The sequence below is a fragment of the Linepithema humile genome, chromosome 8 (assembly GCF_040581485.1).
Source record: "Linepithema humile isolate Giens D197 chromosome 8, Lhum_UNIL_v1.0, whole genome shotgun sequence".
Lineage (NCBI taxonomy): Eukaryota > Metazoa > Arthropoda > Insecta > Hymenoptera > Formicidae > Linepithema > Linepithema humile.
This window is the reverse complement of record NC_090135.1, coordinates 5,472,989-5,490,375: the sequence shown is the minus strand read 5'-3', so window position 1 is coordinate 5,490,375 and position 17,387 is coordinate 5,472,989. Positions and strand designations below refer to the sequence as shown.

Genomic DNA, 17,387 nt, shown 5'->3' with positions numbered 1-17,387 from the left:
TCCAACCAAAGCCTAATTGATCTTTACACTAAAATTAGTATAAAATCATGTTTACAATGAAATAGTATATACAATTATTTATTTATTATAAATAATGAATTACAGATATAATATTTCCTAATAACATTATCGAGAGGTGATTCAGCAATTAACGGACACCCTGTATATATATATGTATACAAGGTGGCCCCGAATGTAGCGGATTTCCTCTCGATTTAATTTTAGTCGATCAAAAGCCGTGTTTATCAGTTGGATCAGACGCGGATATTCATTACATTTACGGTATTTACTGATATTTGCAAAAATGTATAATATAACCATGATTTCGAAGATTTTTGAGCGCTAACTTTTTAAGTGCATAGTTTGACAGGTTAAAATTATATTGAAGTTGACTTCCAATTGTATCAACCATATCAAATAATTTTTTTTAATTGAATAAAAAAAATTATTTAATATGGTTGATACGATTGGAAGTCAACTTTAATATAATTTTAACCTGTCAAACCATGCACTTGGATGAGCCACAAGTAGGATCATCCTTCGATCTAGACTGGGCAATAACTAATAAAAGATAATCTTACATTACTCCTGAAGAAAAAAGAAGTTTTCTTTCTTTTTTTTTATCACAAAACCCATATTGAATGTGGATCTCCTGAATTCCCTAAATTGTAATAATGAGGAATTAAAACGGTTTTGAGATTATATATACAAATGATACGTAATAGTAGTAGTATTGATTAATACATGGCAATAGTAGTATACAAAAATAATTAATAACATTTAATTATATTTTTAATTATATGCTCAACGATCTGTAACGACAACATGAACTATAACCAGTAAGCCGTTTCAATCAAAAACATCCAATTTCTTCATAGCAGGTTTACACAAAGGTAGTATGTTATTTTGGATAGGAAAGGATGGATTCAAGGTGCATTTAATACAAAATTTAAAAAAAAAAAAAATAAATTTTATACGCAAAAAGTTATGACAATATTCATCTGTATATTCATAAATATCTTACACATGTAATTCAAAATTTACTAATTATTATTAAAGCAATAAAACATGAGAAAAAATATTGGATTACGTCTAATTGTTGAATACGTCTAATTGTTGGATTACATGTCTAATTGTAAGATAAATTATAATATTCTACTTCGCTATCAGAAAATTCTTCATCATTATCGTTGTAATCGCTCAAATCCGGAATAGGGTCTCTTTGGCGTTTCAGTTTGGCATGGTGATCACTGATGACTTTTTCTAATACAGAAACTGAAAAAAAAATTCAATTAAAAAGAAGAAACAAATAACATCCCATTCTTGCTTATTTTGTCAATGTAGTGTTAACGTTCTTTACCTACTTCACAATAATGTATGTTCCATAGATATTTAAAAATAAATAAGAATAAAGTAAAGTTTTCAATATAAGAGGTCTCAGATTTCTTTTTGTAAATTGAATTTAAAAATATCAGAGCACTAATTATTATAAAATTAACAAAAGCTTTTTGTAATATAATTTAAGAAACTAAAAAATAATTTTAAATTAATCTGCAAATATTTTTATATTACATAAAAAATGTGTGTAGAGCACGTGTAAATATGGGCAAGTATGGCTGAACAGCACAGCAAAAAAAAACAAAAAAGAAGTAAAGTAGATTAAGGGGCCTATTTTGTAACTTTTAATGACGTTATCTATCATTACGTATTTATTATATGATGCAAAATATCTGTGCAGTAATACATAATTTTACTAAAAAAAATCTTGCAAAGTTAAAAAAAAATATAAACATAAAAAATATTCCAACTTGTACGCAACAAAAAGTTTAAAAAAAATTACCTCTAAAAAATATTATTCAAAAAAATATTACCTCTAAAAAATAATAATTAACAAATAACTTATTCTAAAAAATAGTTTGAAAAAATATTTATATCAAAACTAAATATGAGATCAATAGTCACTTAGCCAAGTATATAGAAACAATTCAATTTGCGAGGATTTGTAATTTGAAATAATATTTGTTATAAAATCAATCTTACATTTGTAAAAATATTACACATTATAGATTCTCTTCATCAAATTAAAACTTATTTTATTTTTATTAATAGAAATCTGATTTTCAAAATAAGCTCAACTCATACAAAATAGTATTATTTTAATACAAAAACACTGTCATCACTGTAAAAAATTACTGACTGACAATTCAGACAAAAGTGTTTGAAGTTTTCTTACAGTTACATTGTCTGAATTTTCGGACAGAATATTGTCTGAATTTCTAGCGACCGTTGTTTGAATTTCTGATCACAGTTGTCTGAATTTCTAGCTACAGTTAGTCTGAATATTTTTGATCTCAATGCCTAAATATTTAAACACTTTTGTTAGAATTTCTAACCAGTTGTCTAAATATTTCTAATTTTAGTATCTAAACATTTAGACTTGTTATTTTTGTCTGAAATAGAGAAACATAAACATAGCTCATTTAAACATGGCTCCACCACTAACTTAACAGAAAGTATTAAGTGAAAAAGTAATTTATTTTATAAGCGTATAGTCCAATCAGATTTACAATAAGAAATCCTACTCTCCAGTGAAATAATAATTTGCTTTGATTAATTTGCTAAGAGGCAAGGCTTTTTATACTCTACTATAATTCCGACAAGATGTTATACAGCTGACAATATCTGAGCATATATATGAAACATAGCTATCCAAATTTAAAAAAAAGCAGAAAAATTGCAGAGAACATCCACGCATCGGGTTATAAAACCACAACATGTTTGAAATTTTAGACAGTTGCTGCTTTCAAATATGTTGTTTAATTTTTTGGACACCAATTCTAAATATTTCGGACAGACGCGTCACTATTCTGAACTTCCAGAGAAACTACCCTGATAATTAAGACAGATTGTCTGAAATTACTTTCAGGCACCCAACTCTGAAAATTTAGACAAAAATGTGTGTGTGTCTGAATTTTTAGGCAATTTTTTAGTGATCTTCAAACCAAAAAACTGTTGTACAAAATAGTTATATTAATTTTCTATTACAACGTAATTAAAATAGTAGAACATATTTAAATATAAAAAGAATTTTAATTATAAAAAGATTAATTATAAAATTTAAATATAAAATAAATTTTTAATTAAAAAAACTTGGCGCTACTATACTGAACATATGCTAATTTAATTAATGTATCTTTTATATTTTAAATTTAGCAGCGCCAAGTTTTTTTAATTAAAAATTTATTTTATATTTAAATTTGTCTTTTTATAATTAAAATTCTTTTTATATTTAAATATGTTCCACTATTTTAATCATGTTGTAACAAAAAATTAATACAACTATTTTGTATAACAGTCTTTTGGTTTAAAGATGACAGTATTTTTGTATTAAAATAATACTATTTTGTATGAGTTGAGCTTATTTTGAAAATCAGATTTCTATTAATAAAAATAAAATAAGTTTTAATTTTATGAAGAGAATCTATAATGTGTAATATTTTTGCAAATGTAAGATTGATTTTATAACAAATATTATTTCAAATTACAAATCCTCGCAAATTGAATTGCTTCTATATACTTGGCTAAGTGACTATTGATTTCATATTTAGTTTTGATATAAATATTTTTTCAAACTATTTTTTAGAATAAGTTATTTGTTAATTATTATTTTTTAAAGGTAATATTTTTTTGAATAATATTTTTTAGAGATAATTTTTTTTAAACTTTTTGTTGCGTACAAGTTGGAATATTTTTTATGTACTTGGCATATTTTTTTTACCTTTGCAAGGTTTTTTTAGTGTGATTGCACTGTTTTTTGTAAAAATTTATATTTTTTCTACAAAAAATATATATGCATCTTTAACATTTTGTATATACAAGGTAATTTAAAATAACCTGATGTCCTTGCAATGCTATATTCTTGAGCAAATTCTGAGACGATTTTTCTTTTTACAAAATTTTGTCCGAAGCTTAGTTTTCGAGTTATAATTGAAAATAGGTAGCAACTTACGAGTTCGGTACAACGGGCAGGCAGGGACGCGCAACGTATAAGACTGTCAAGTGTTTACTATCGTCTCATGACGCATTGCACCGTCCCTGCCTGTCCGTTGTATCAGACTCGTAAGTAGCAAACTATTCTCAATTATAACTCAAAAACTAAGCTTTGAACAAAATTTTGTAAAGGTCTCAAGAATATGGCATTGCAAGGACATCAGGTTATTTTGAATCACCTTGTATATACAGGGTGTCTGTCATAAGATGTCTCATCGAAAAGATACAAGTAGATCTCGTTATTTTGAACAAAAAAGTCCTATACCATTTTGCAAACAACCACGTAAAATTTTGAGTAATTAATTAAAAAAGATTGGCCAATAAGCGCGCGATCGGGCAGTGGGCTGATCGTAACGGCGGTGGCGATCACGCGTGCCGTTGTTGACACATCTGGGTGTACGGCCCATCGCCTGCCCGAAATGCGCGACTGCTGCTCGCGACGAATTGGGCGGAAGACGGCACAAAAAAGCGACGCGACAATAATAACTTTTCATCTCGCGCGCGCTGTCGTGTCCGATCCCACTACTACCGCGTCGTTTGATAACATCATTAAAAGTTACAGAAATCCTTTAGTTAGTTGTAAGTCTAATTACAAGAGGAATCCCAAAGAAAACAATAAAGGAATATTACTACTATTACATAAAGAAAGAGATAATTACTTTGATTTTCGAGAGCAAGATTTTGTCGCTTGAGATTCTTGTTACGCCGCCGTCGCTCTAGGTTCGTCTGCTGCTTTTCTTTGATAAAATCTATTGATTTCTTTAAAATTTTTTCTCTACTTGCAGTTGCTGACAGCGTTGGTACGGTGTCTCTGAGCTTGTCAAACTTGTCTTTGATGTAATCTCTCCGCTTTTTTTCCAAAGCATTGTGGTGTTCTTTTTTCTCCTAATATTATATAAAATATTCGAGAATAAGTCAACATTTTTTATTTTTAAAATAAAGGAAATAAATCATAAGCAATAAAACTAAACAATTTAATAACTTTTAATAAAGTTATTATATTGTTAATATGTATAATAGTGACTCGGCATAAACTTCCGAAAAGCTATCACCTCCGATTTGGCTGATTTTCAGCCTAAATACTTATTTTATCTAGTAAATAATATTCCCAAATGGATTTTTGGCGCAAATACCCCCTCCACCCCCAACTCCCCTCAAAGGTAAAACTGTTTTTGTTAATTATTTCAGAAAATGTTCCTTGTACGGAAAAAGTTGTCAAACAAAAAATGAAGCTCATAAAAAGCTTTACAAATAAGGTTCTATCAGGAGACACGGTAGTGTCTCCGGCCAAGTTCAAAAAATGACACTACTAACCCAAGCAACATTAGTGATTATTTGTCGATTGTAAGTCGACTTTTTCCAGTCAACTATCTGCCGACTGTCACAGTCGACTTGATGCCAACTGCTGCAGTCCTGCAATCCCTATAATCTATATACTCCTCGCTCTTGATGCCATTATTTTTAATTCTTATTCAATTCCGGTGGGTGTGAATTTCGTGTGTATTTCCGAGTATATCCCCATGCCGACTATCAGTCAATTTAAAGTCGGCTTTTAATCAATTTTATGTCGGCTGTAATTATTACTGAATTTTCATTGAATATATTGACATCCCAGCTAAAACACAAAATGTCGAAAACACCACAAATGGTCAACTAATTAAATAAAAAAATTATTATTTTACTATTTGGTAACGTTTACATTTTGTGTTTTAGCTGAGATGTCAATATATTAAATTAAAAATCAGTAATAATTACAACCGACGTAAAATTGACTAAAAGCCGACCTGAAGTCGACTAAAAGTCGGCAGTTAAAGTTGACTGGCAATCGACAAGTAAGTCGATTGAGAGTCGCCGAGAAACAGTAGACTAAGAGCCGACTACACTGTCTATAAGCCGGCAATTATCGGGACATTTGCCGACTATTAGTCGACTATAAGTCGGCAATAAGTCAAAACTTACAGTCAACTGTAAGCTTTTTCTGCCGGCTTAATCGACTAACAGTCAACTCGATGTTGCTTGGGAAGTCTCTTATCCTGCGCCTTCAAAGTCGACTTTTCGGGAGTTTGTAACAACTAAAATATAAGAAATTAAAAAAAAATACATAGCATATCCTGAAAGGTGGCATCGCCACGAGTAATTTGAGCGAAAGAAAATTAAAATCGGTCTAGCTGTTCCAGAGATACAAGCGGTCAAAAAGATATGTTGGTAATATGAAAGTAAGAAACATCGTCTCCTTATTTTTCTCCTCTGTCGGCCAGGGGCGAGTAAATAATTTGCGACGCTTAGGATATTATCATTATCATTAAAATTTACGGGGATTTTCATTTTTCTATTCATAAAAGTATTACGGTAAGATTATCGATAACTTAATATTTTCAGAGATATTTTAGATTTTATATCGAAATATGTCAGATAAAGATATAAAATAACTCGAAAAGAATGAAAAAAACTTCTGAAAAGTATGAAAAAAAAATAATATTCTTTAATCTTGTTATTATTGTTATTATTGTCAGCTCTGGCTCAGAAGTGTTTTATATTATTATAGAAATAGGCTGAATTGTTTAGGCATCTCTCAGGAAATCGTAACATTTTCTTCGCTACATGAATAATGTTTATTTTCATTAATACATAATATATATATATATATTTAATAATATATTAATAAAAATAAACATTATGTAGCGAAGAAAATGTTACGATTTCCTGAGAGATGTCTCAACAATCCAGCCTATTTCTTATATAAAACGCTCCTGAGCCAGAGCTATCGGCGGCTCGGCCGCCAGCGGCCGGGCGCCACAGTGGAACGAATACATGTAAATTCCTGGACATAAATTTAAAAAAAATATTTTTGATTTTGAATATTTCACCATTAAAAATATTAAGCAAAATAGTCATATTTTTCATTTCTATATTAGAATTAACGTTACGAGAAACAGATAAATAAACAAAATTCATCAAAAAGTAGACCGCTCAAGCATTTTGCTGATTTGGATAAGATACGCTACCTGATTCAATTATAAGATTCTTATGTAAATTCATTTACCTTGCAAATTAGGTTAAATTATCAAGTTATTATTACTATACTATACAATTTTCTCATATAGTTTATCAAAAATGTACACTTTCCTTTCCTTATATTAAATTTTTCTCTATCAAGAATTTCAGTCGATAATTATGACATTTAACAAAGGTTTCAAAAAAATGCCTGAGCTTACCCGTTCTGTACTCAAAATTTTATAAAAGTATAATTCCAGAACTGTTTATACCTGATAAATTCATGTGCATCTAGGTGCAGGTTTACAAAGTATATATTTATGCGGATGTTTATTTACATATCATGGAACAAGATATTTCAGGCATTTATTCAAAAAAGCTCTGAATACTAATAAAATAGAAATATATTTTTATAGAGATTTATGTTTCCACTTTATTTGTTGCAAAAAAATGGAATCACATACAGAAATATTAATTTTTCTTTTTATTCCTATGACAAAATCAAAACCATTTTTACTAGGAAAGAAACAAAAAAGACACGAATTATTACAAATTACATTATTAATTGATACCAGATGAAACCAGAAATAACTAAATTTATTTTGCTAGTATATTTCTCCAAAATGTTAATATTGTAATAATAATATACAAGGTGTCCCAATTTAATTGCCCACCTTAAATATCTTGTAAATCACGCATTATTATGTAAAATGTTACAGACAAAAGTTGTATGGTCTAAAGGGGGACAAATAATGATAAAATTAATTTTTTTTTAAATCGATTTTTCAAGGTCATATAGAGGTCATCATCATTTTTTTGAATAGAATGATATGATTTTTTCTACATATGATTCTTCTAATTATACTGCAATAAAAATATTAAAGTAGAGTTATCAGAAAAACAATAATTTGCAAGATATTTTATACTTTATTGTAGCATAATTTGACATAAAATATAAAATATTTCGTAAACTATTAATTTTTGGTAACTGTACTTTAATACTTTTATGCGCAGAATAATGAGATGAATTAATTGGTGTTAAAAAAACACATAGTTACTTTTCGAAAAAATTATGCAATTTGCAACATGCAACTATATATCTTTTCTAAAAAGTTTCATTTAAAAGTCAACACAATCCTATCCAATTTTCTATCCATTATTTGCACATTATTTATTTATATCTTAATATGCACGTATTAGTAACTTTATTTAACGTCACATGTTAATAACTCTATTCTTGTTTATCGCACGTTCATAGCACGCAGTCTTTTATTCACCTCGTCCATATATTGTCTTTTGTTTTTTCATAGAATTATTGTTGGGCTATTCGGCAGTTAATTAGTTTGTTCACTGTGATACGTGATGGACGCGCATTAGAAGACTACGCGCTATAACGTTATAATTCTTGTGTGCATAGAAGTTCCTCTTTTATTTTCATCTCTAACTGATTTCTTCTCGCCGATTTATTTCTCACGATATTTTATTTACTGCTCTTGTTTCCTTTCTTATAATATTATAATGAATTCTATCGAGTATTCTGAATTATTTTCCATTCTGCGAGCTCATGGTGAAAATTTAAAAGACTATAGAACTCTTTTGAAATATATATTAGTTAAAAAGGAATTTAATTTTGTTTCAAATGCTGAAAAACATTTAACTAAGCCATTAAGAAAATTTTCATTTCACTTATATGAACGATGGTGTAAATCGAATCGCATATATGCAGACTTTTTAAAACAAAACGAATCATGGTTGCAAACAACATTTCGATTTCCAGAAGAAGCTTTGATTATAATTTCGACAGAGACAGAGCCATTCCAACCAGAGCCTTCAACATCAGTAAATATAAAACAAGGACAAGATGTTTCTTCATCTAAACGAAAATCATTTTCGAATTTATCAGATAGACAAAAAGAAGGCGTACCGAATTATTGAGAGCTGAAAACATTAGATGAACTAGCATTCGTTTTAAAACTGAAGATGCAAACTTCAGGTAATGTAGATGGTGCAGCAATTTTATCTTTTCTTATTGAACATCCCGAACAAACATCAAGATTTAGAACTTTCTGTGAAAGTCAAAGACTTGAAGTAAAAATGTACTCCAAAGAAAAATCTTTAGCATTAATGTTGAATTTAGGATTATCGAAATCGAAATATGAAAAGCTACGAAAAATGTCTATTGAAGAAAGCATTAATTTGTATCCTTCGTATTATCAAATTCAATTGGCAAAAAAAGACTGTTATCCCCAAAAAGAAGCAATTACACTTTCAGATACTTTTGCATCAATAAAGTTACAATCTCTCCTCGATCTGACTACACATAGATTACTTAAAACATGTAATATTGAAACGTATTCTAAAATTCGGAAGTTGAAATTAATGAGGATTTGTTGACGGAGCGAGCTGTCAAAGCCTTTACAAACAAGCATTTGCAGATCTGCCAAATGATTGCGACAAACCAAGAGATGATTCAATTTTCACAACGTGCTTAGTCCCTCTGAAATTGGTCGATGGTTCAACTATTATTTGGAAAAATTTGAAACCTTCTTCTATTAAATATTGTCGACCAGTCAAGTTCGAATTTATAAGAGAGAATGATGAAATCATTCGTAAAGAAAATCAAAGAATGTCAACCGAAATAAAAGCTTTAATTCCAATACATTACAAGAACAATGTTTCGGTGGAACATCAACTGTTACTCATCATGGTGGATGGAAAAGTTTGTTCATCATTAACGGAATTTTCATCCATGAAATGTTTCATATGTGGTGCAAAACCTAAGGACATGAATAATTTTGATCTCATTTGTAAAAAGAATGTTAACGTAGAGCACTACAAATTTGGATTGTCAAGTCTTCACGGATGGATTAGATGTATGGAATTTTTGTTACACGTTTCTTATAATCTCGAAATAAAAAAATGGTCAATCCGAGATTTGCAGGAGAAACTTCGTAAAGAAGAACGTAAGAAGAAAATTCAAGGAGAATTTAGACAGAAATTAGGATTATTAATCGATGTAATCAAGCAGGGTGTCGGTAGCACTAACGATGGCAATACTGCTAGGAAATTTTTTGAAAAGCCTTCAGTAACAGCAGAGATTACCGGATTGGGCGAACAAATAATACAAAAATTCGCGGACGTTTTGCAAGCTATCGCATCAGGTCGACAAATTAATCCACAAAAATTCGATCATTATGTCAAGAATTTAGCAAAACTTGTTATTGATAAATACGGATGGTACTATGTGCCAACTACTGTCCATAAGATTCTATTCCATGGTGCAGAAATTATTAAATATGCGATTATACCAATAGGACAACTCTCCGAAGAAGTTATTGAAGCTAAACATAAACAGTTTAGGAAATATCGCCTTGAAAACACTAGAAAAATCAGTAGGAAAGCAACAAATAAAGATTTATTGCATCATTTATTAATATCATCTGATCCAATTATAGGTAGCCTAAAACCCGATTTCAAAAAATCAAAAGAACAAAAAATATTTCCAGAAGTACAAAAATTATTTTTTCAAAGAAGACAAAATTTAGAAAATGAAGAAGATTGTTATAATAATACAGAAAATTCTGAGTCTGAAACTGAACTTTGAACTTTGAATTAATAATTTTGTTCTAATCTGTGAGTATATATAAATTATTTTTGTAATTAAATAAAAACAAATAAGATAAAAAAATTCAAAAAAAATAATAAAGATGAAAAAAATATAAAGACAAAATACAAAAAAATTATAAAACATAATTAACAAAAAAAAACATGAAGTGGAACTAGCTCCTACTACGTTGTTAATTCTGGGTAATGCCAAATGCAAACAATAAAATATTTTATAATTATGCTCATTAGATTATCGCCGATTGTTTTTTATATATCTGTTAAGCTCAAAATTAGAAAACAAAAGTATTTTATCATATTATGTCAAAATCTTAAGTTAAAATACTAATAAAATAAAGTAAACATATAAAACAATAAAACAAAAAATGTATCATTGTTATGTCCGAGAATTTATATGTTTCGCTCCACTGTGGGGCGGTAGTGGGGGAACAGGAGGCATCGTTTCGGGAATCGGCCCGAAATGTGTAACTAATTCCGAGCGCTGTTTTATTAACAAATAAAATGCAATGTAATAAAATTTTATTGGTATTAATGAACGAAGAACCTCTCATCGACGTCGACGTCGATCCAGTCGCAAAACTTATAATGTAAAATAATTTAGTTAATATGTAATTAAGTTACTATAAATGTTACATCCAAAATATATAAAAATAATTGAAAAATAATTTAAATTTTGTCACATAATTAATTCTGTACATTTTTATACATTTTTATATTAACTTAATTACATATTAACCAAAATATTTCACATTATAACACAAGTATTTTGTTTCATATTACACTTATGTTCTGTGAAATAGATGTTTTATTGGTAATATTAGAAAATAACTAATTACATAAGTCTTGCGTTTGATATCACAATTACGTTATATGAAACATAGTAACTGTCATTTTGAATGTTTTAACTATATTATTTTATGTTTAACATGTCTTTGATTTGATATCATAGTTTTAGTTCGCATATTTTGTAAAAATTTTAACGAAATTGTGATATCAAACCAAAGATATTTCATATCAGCTATCCATGGCTGATATCAATGGAGCAATAAAAACAAAGAAATGTTACAACAAAAAATAGTTTAGTTTGAATATTCGAAATAAAACATCTGTTTCACAGAATGTAAGTGTGATATGAAACAAAAAACTTGTGTTAGAATATAAAATAAATCAGTTAATATACAGGGTGATTCAAAATAACCTGATATCCTTGCAATGCCATATTCTTGAGCAAATTCTGAGACGATTTTTCCTTTTACAAAATTTTGTCCAAAGCTTAATTTTCGAGTTATAATTGAAAATAGGTAGCAACTTACGAGTTCGGTACAACGGGCAGGCAAGGACGCGCAACGTATAATGAGACTGTCAAGTGTTTACTATCGTCTCATGACGCATTGCACCGTCCCTGCCTGTCCGTTGTATCGGACTCGTAAGTAGCAAATTATTTTCAATTATAACTCGAAAACTAAGCTTCGAACAAAATTTTGTAAAAAGAAAAATCATCTCAGAATTCACTCAAGAATATGGCATTGCAAGGACATCAGGTTATTTTGAATCATCCTGTATAACTGACTTAATATAAATGTTACATCCGAAATGTGCAAAAATAATTGAAAAATAATTTCAATGCTCTACAAAGTAGGTGATATATCACAAAAATTCATAAATGATAAGGTCTGGCCAAGTTCCAAAAAAGACACTCCAATATGTTTATATTTTAATAATTATCTAAATTTTTAATACAGGGTGATTCAGAACAACCCAGGTGTCCTTGCACAAACGTATTCCTGAGTTAATTCTGAGACGATTTTTCCTTTACAAAAATTTTGTCCGCGGCTTATTTTTCAAGTTATAAAAGAAAAAAGTTATCAAATCACGGGACGAATACAGAAGATAGGCAGGAGCGGCGCAACTGGGCGCAACTTTATTCGACACGGGTGATTACGGGACGCACGTTGCGATCAAACACACGTGATGAAACACGCGCCACACACACACACACACACACACACACGCGCGCGCGCACACACACACACACAACTCTCTCTCGCTCTCTTTCTCTCTCTCGCTCGCTCACTTACTTTTACAAATTCGACGTCTTCATTCTGTTTGACGGATGAATAATTTTACCGGGGATAAGCAATAAAAATTTACACAGCACTTGACATGCAACAAATCCATACCGAGATTTATAAGACATACATTTTTTTTTCGTATCACGTATCGAATTTACTCACGTAAATGAATGATTTATAAATCGATTCATTACTATTAATCACTGCCGAATAATCATATACCGCTTACTTTTATTAAGAAAAAAGTACACACTACATGCAATTACAGTAATCAATACTTTTACAGATTTACACACACTCACACACGAATCTATCGGTTTGTTATTACTACCGATTAATTATTCGGTGACTAAAAATTATTCGAAGGATACGCCTAACGTTTACACAACGCACGTAGCTCGATGCGAAGACAGTACTCGATGTAAACAATGAACCAGATTATGTTTTTATTGAAAAGTATTGTTACGCCTGTGCTTTTCGCCGCTGATGCTGTGTGTTACAGCTGACGGACCGATCGATAATATCGATTGTTTACATTCTCTTAGCAACAACTTGTTTATTTACAAATGCCATACGGCTTGAACTTATAGTGACCGATCGATATTATCGATCGGTCCGTCAGCTGTAACACACAGCATCAGCGGCGAAAAGCACAGGCGTAACAATACTTTTCAATAAAAACATAATCTGGTTCATTGTTTACATCGAGTACTGTCTCCGCATCGAGCTACGTGCGTTGTGTAAACGTTAGGCGTATCCTTCGAATAATTTTTAGTCACCGAATAATTAATCGGTAGTAATAACAAACCGATAGATTCGTGTGTGAGTGTGTGTAAATCTGTAAAAGTATTGATTACTGTAATTGCATGTAGTGTGTACTTTTTTCTTAATAAAAGTAAGCGGTATATGATTATTCGGCAGTGATTAATAGTAATGAATCGATTTATAAATCATTCATTTACGTGAGTAAATTCGATACGTGATACGAAAAAAAAATGTATGTCTTATAAATCTCGGTATGGATTTGTTGCATGTCAAGTGCTGTGTAAATTTTTATTGCTTATCCCCGGTAAAATTATTCATCCGTCAAACAGAATGAAGACGTCGAATTTGTAAAAGTAAGTAAGCGAGCGAGAGAGAGAAAGAAAGCGAGAGAGAGTTGTGTGTGTGTGTGTGTGTGTGTGTGTGTGTGTGTGTGTGTGTGTGTGGCGCGTGTTTCATCACGTGTGTTTGATCGCAACGTGCGTCCTGTAATCATCCGTGTCGAATGGAGTTGCGCCCAGTTGCGCCGCTCCTGCTTATCTTCTGTATTCGTCCCGTGATTTGATAACTTTTCTTTTATAACTTGAAAAATAAGCCGCGGACAAAATTTTTGTAAAGGAAAAATCGTCTCAGAATTAACTCAGGAATACGTCTGTGCAAGGACACCTGGGTTGTTCTGAATCACCCTGTATATCACCAACATGAAAAGTAACTGATATATTATTCAAGGTGCAAATTCAAAATAAACATATATGAAATATACATAAAATGTATAAATAAAACTGATCAAAATTTGATTCTAGAAAATAAGTGATATATTATTCTTAGTGCATATATAAAATTTTTAAAAATTTAATTAAAATAACAAAATATTTATTTAAAAATACAAAAAAACTTGGCGCTGCCAACGGGCTTCGCCCATCCCCTTCGAACCCTCCCCTCCTCTTCCCAGCGCAGCCCTTCGTGCCATTTCCCCCTTCCCCCCGTCGTGGGGCCCATCCACCCCTCCACCACTCTTTACACGTCAAAGTATTATGAAACAATGAAAATTAGTAATAATGCAATAATTAGCATGATTAATTGACATAATGTAATTAATTGACATTATGTAAGTTAACATGTTGTTCAGTGTGGCAGCGCCAAATTTTTTTGTATTTTTTAATAAATATTTTGTTATTTTAATTAAATTTTTTAAAATTTTATATGTGCACTAAGAATAATATATTACTTACTTTCTAGAATCAAATTTTGATCCGTTTTATTTATACATTTTATGTATATTTCATATATGTTTATTTTGAATTTGCACCTTGAATAATATATCAGTTACTTTTCATGTTGGTAATATATTAAAAATTTAGATAATTATTAAAATATAAACATATTGGAGTGTCTTTTTTGGAACTTAGCCAGACCTTATCATTTATGAATTTTTGTGATATACATATTTTACCTAACTCCAATATTTTAGCCGTTATTATCAAAAATCTGGAGGCAGTGTGTTCCGTCTCCCTGCGCGGAGCTCCACTATCAAAAAACTATACGCATAGGGTTTGAATTAAATCTCGCTTTGCGTAGAAATTCGTAAACCCATGTAGAACCTCGTTTCGCGTGGAAAGTGTATGCGTGGAGGCAGTGTGTTCCATCCCTCTGCGGGGGGCTCCATCATCAAAACACTATACACATAGGGTCTGCATTGAATCTCGCTTTGCGTAGAAAGTAAACCCATGTGGATCCTCGTTTCGCATTGTAAAGTGCACGCGTGAATGCAATGGGTACCGCCCCTCCTACGGTGGCTTTTACAAGTTTTTTGATAACAACGACTAAAATATTGGTGTTAGGTAAAATATATATACGACCTTATTTGTAGAGCTTTTTATGAGCTTCATTTTTTGTTTAACAACTTTATCCGTACAATGAACACTTTCTGGAAAAATTAACAAAAATAGTTTTACCTTTGAAGGGGGCTGGAGGCGGAGGGAGCATTTGCGCCAAAAATCCATTTGGGAATATTATTTACTAGATAAAATAAGTATTTAGGCTGAATATCAGCCAAATCGGAGGTGATAGCTTTTTGGAAGTTTACCCGTGACTCATAAAAACTGTGTTAAAAAATGGAGAAACAGATAATTTTTTGTCAGCCATGTTTCTGTAATAAAAATTTTACACACACACACACACACACACACACTTCAAAATTACAACAAAAAATTTAACAAAATATATTTATAAATCACATTAATTTTGCCAGTTAAAAATATCGTCAAACATTATTAATACCTTCTGTCTATTCATTTTTGCATAACTTTTTGATGAGACAACGTGTACTGCCGATAGCTTATATACTATCGTACTAAGTCCAAGCGTGTAGATAGTATTAAAAGTTACTCGACAAACGATAAAACGACTGGACAAATGTAAATCTAGTTCCGACTATAATTTAACGCTTAGAACACCGCGTGCACTGTAGCAAAATGTCCGTCACTCGTTTGAATTAAACCACGTGCTCCGATTGGTGTAACTCCGACTGTAGTAAATGTATGTCAAGAATACGAATAAATCTCTTTATTAACAGTATGATAAATGGTCTTTATTACCCGATGTAGAATACAATTATTGCAAGTTAACCGCTCGCGAGATTAGATTTAATTCACTGACGACTCTACTTCGACTGACCCTAACGCCGGCTCCGAACAGAATGCCGTTTTACATGTCGCTTCGAAAAGAAAGCCGGATTTATGTTCGAGCATGTTCTGGCACTTTCGTCGCATCCGGCTTCGTACGGAAGTAACGATTAATCATATCGCTCGAGTAGCGATACATCGATGTATCGCTGACAGCCAATTGCTGGCGCTGTCTGTCGAGCGACTATCGAAAAATCTTATGCCCCGTCTACACGTTGTCTTTAATAGCGTTTTCGAATAAACGGGGTTTGAACGATCTAGGGTTGATCAATCACTATTTTACTATAAATGCAAGTCTTTCATTGGTGGAGAGGTTGCAATGACGTCATTAACCAATCTTGGGTCGTTCAAATCCTGTATAATCGAAAACGCTATAAGAGAGTGTGTTGAAGAGATTTGATGTTAAATTGCGTGTGTAGCTGTGTCAAACTATCTTTAAGTAAAATTATCTTCAAGATGTTAAGAATCCCAGTTCAACATTATATATTAGAAAATATCGATTTATATCGATTTCTGATTTATATCGATTTATTTTTTATCTTTTAATCACTTATTATATAATTGTAGCGCCATATTATATATTTATATCCATTGCTAGTTCAGGAATTAGGAAACAATTAATTTTTGACAGGCTCAAATTCTAAAAAAAATACTTTTAGAGGTTATGTATTGCGCAAAACCATTGAACTATATACCATACTGGAAGGAGCACAGACTACCCCCTCCATTCGACAAAACGGTCAGACAAGGCGGCGACTTGGTACCGGATTTCTCTTTCTATCTCGTCTACTCTCTTAGCTGAAAACATTCGCCTTGCGCATACATATATACCATTTATATACATATAGGACAATTTGTTATTTATCTGTCAAGCATGGGAAAAATTTGTGGCCTAAAAAATTGTTTAAACAGCAGCGATAGCAATATGGAATTTTCTTTTCACAGGTATTAAAATTAAAATTGATAAATATATTATTTATATTTTATAATGTATAAATATATATAGATATATATGTATAATTATGTGCGTGTGTGCATGTGCTGTGTATGTACATTTTATAGTATTTAATAAATATTTTTCAGCTTTCCTATGAAAGATAATAAAAAATATAAAAAATGGATAATGTCTATACCAAAAGATTTGTTGGACTTGCCCCTAAAACAGCACACATATATATGTAGCAAGCATTTTTCACATGAT

At 30.8% G+C, this 17,387-nt stretch overlaps 1 protein-coding gene across 1 annotated transcript; it reads right to left on the bottom strand.

The window, feature by feature from the left end:
* Nucleotides 1–254: 254 nt before the first annotated feature.
* On the bottom strand, nucleotides 255–16,231 carry LOC137001541 (protein max-like). The gene is made up of 3 exons (XM_067360601.1): nucleotides 15,783–16,231; nucleotides 4,710–4,935; nucleotides 255–1,275 (listed from the first exon to the last, which is right to left on the bottom strand). The coding sequence occupies exons 1-3, from the start codon at nucleotides 15,795–15,797 to the stop codon at nucleotides 1,130–1,132; spliced, it is 387 nt and encodes a 128-aa protein (XP_067216702.1). The 5' UTR covers nucleotides 15,798–16,231; the 3' UTR covers nucleotides 255–1,129.
* Nucleotides 16,232–17,387: the final 1,156 nt, after the last annotated feature.

Coding starts and splice junctions, on each gene's coding strand:
- LOC137001541 (XM_067360601.1), bottom strand. Junction 1,276..4,709: donor TCTTGCTCTCGAAAATCAAA/GTAATTATCTCT, acceptor TTTTTTTTTCAG/TTTCTGTATTAGAAAAAGTC.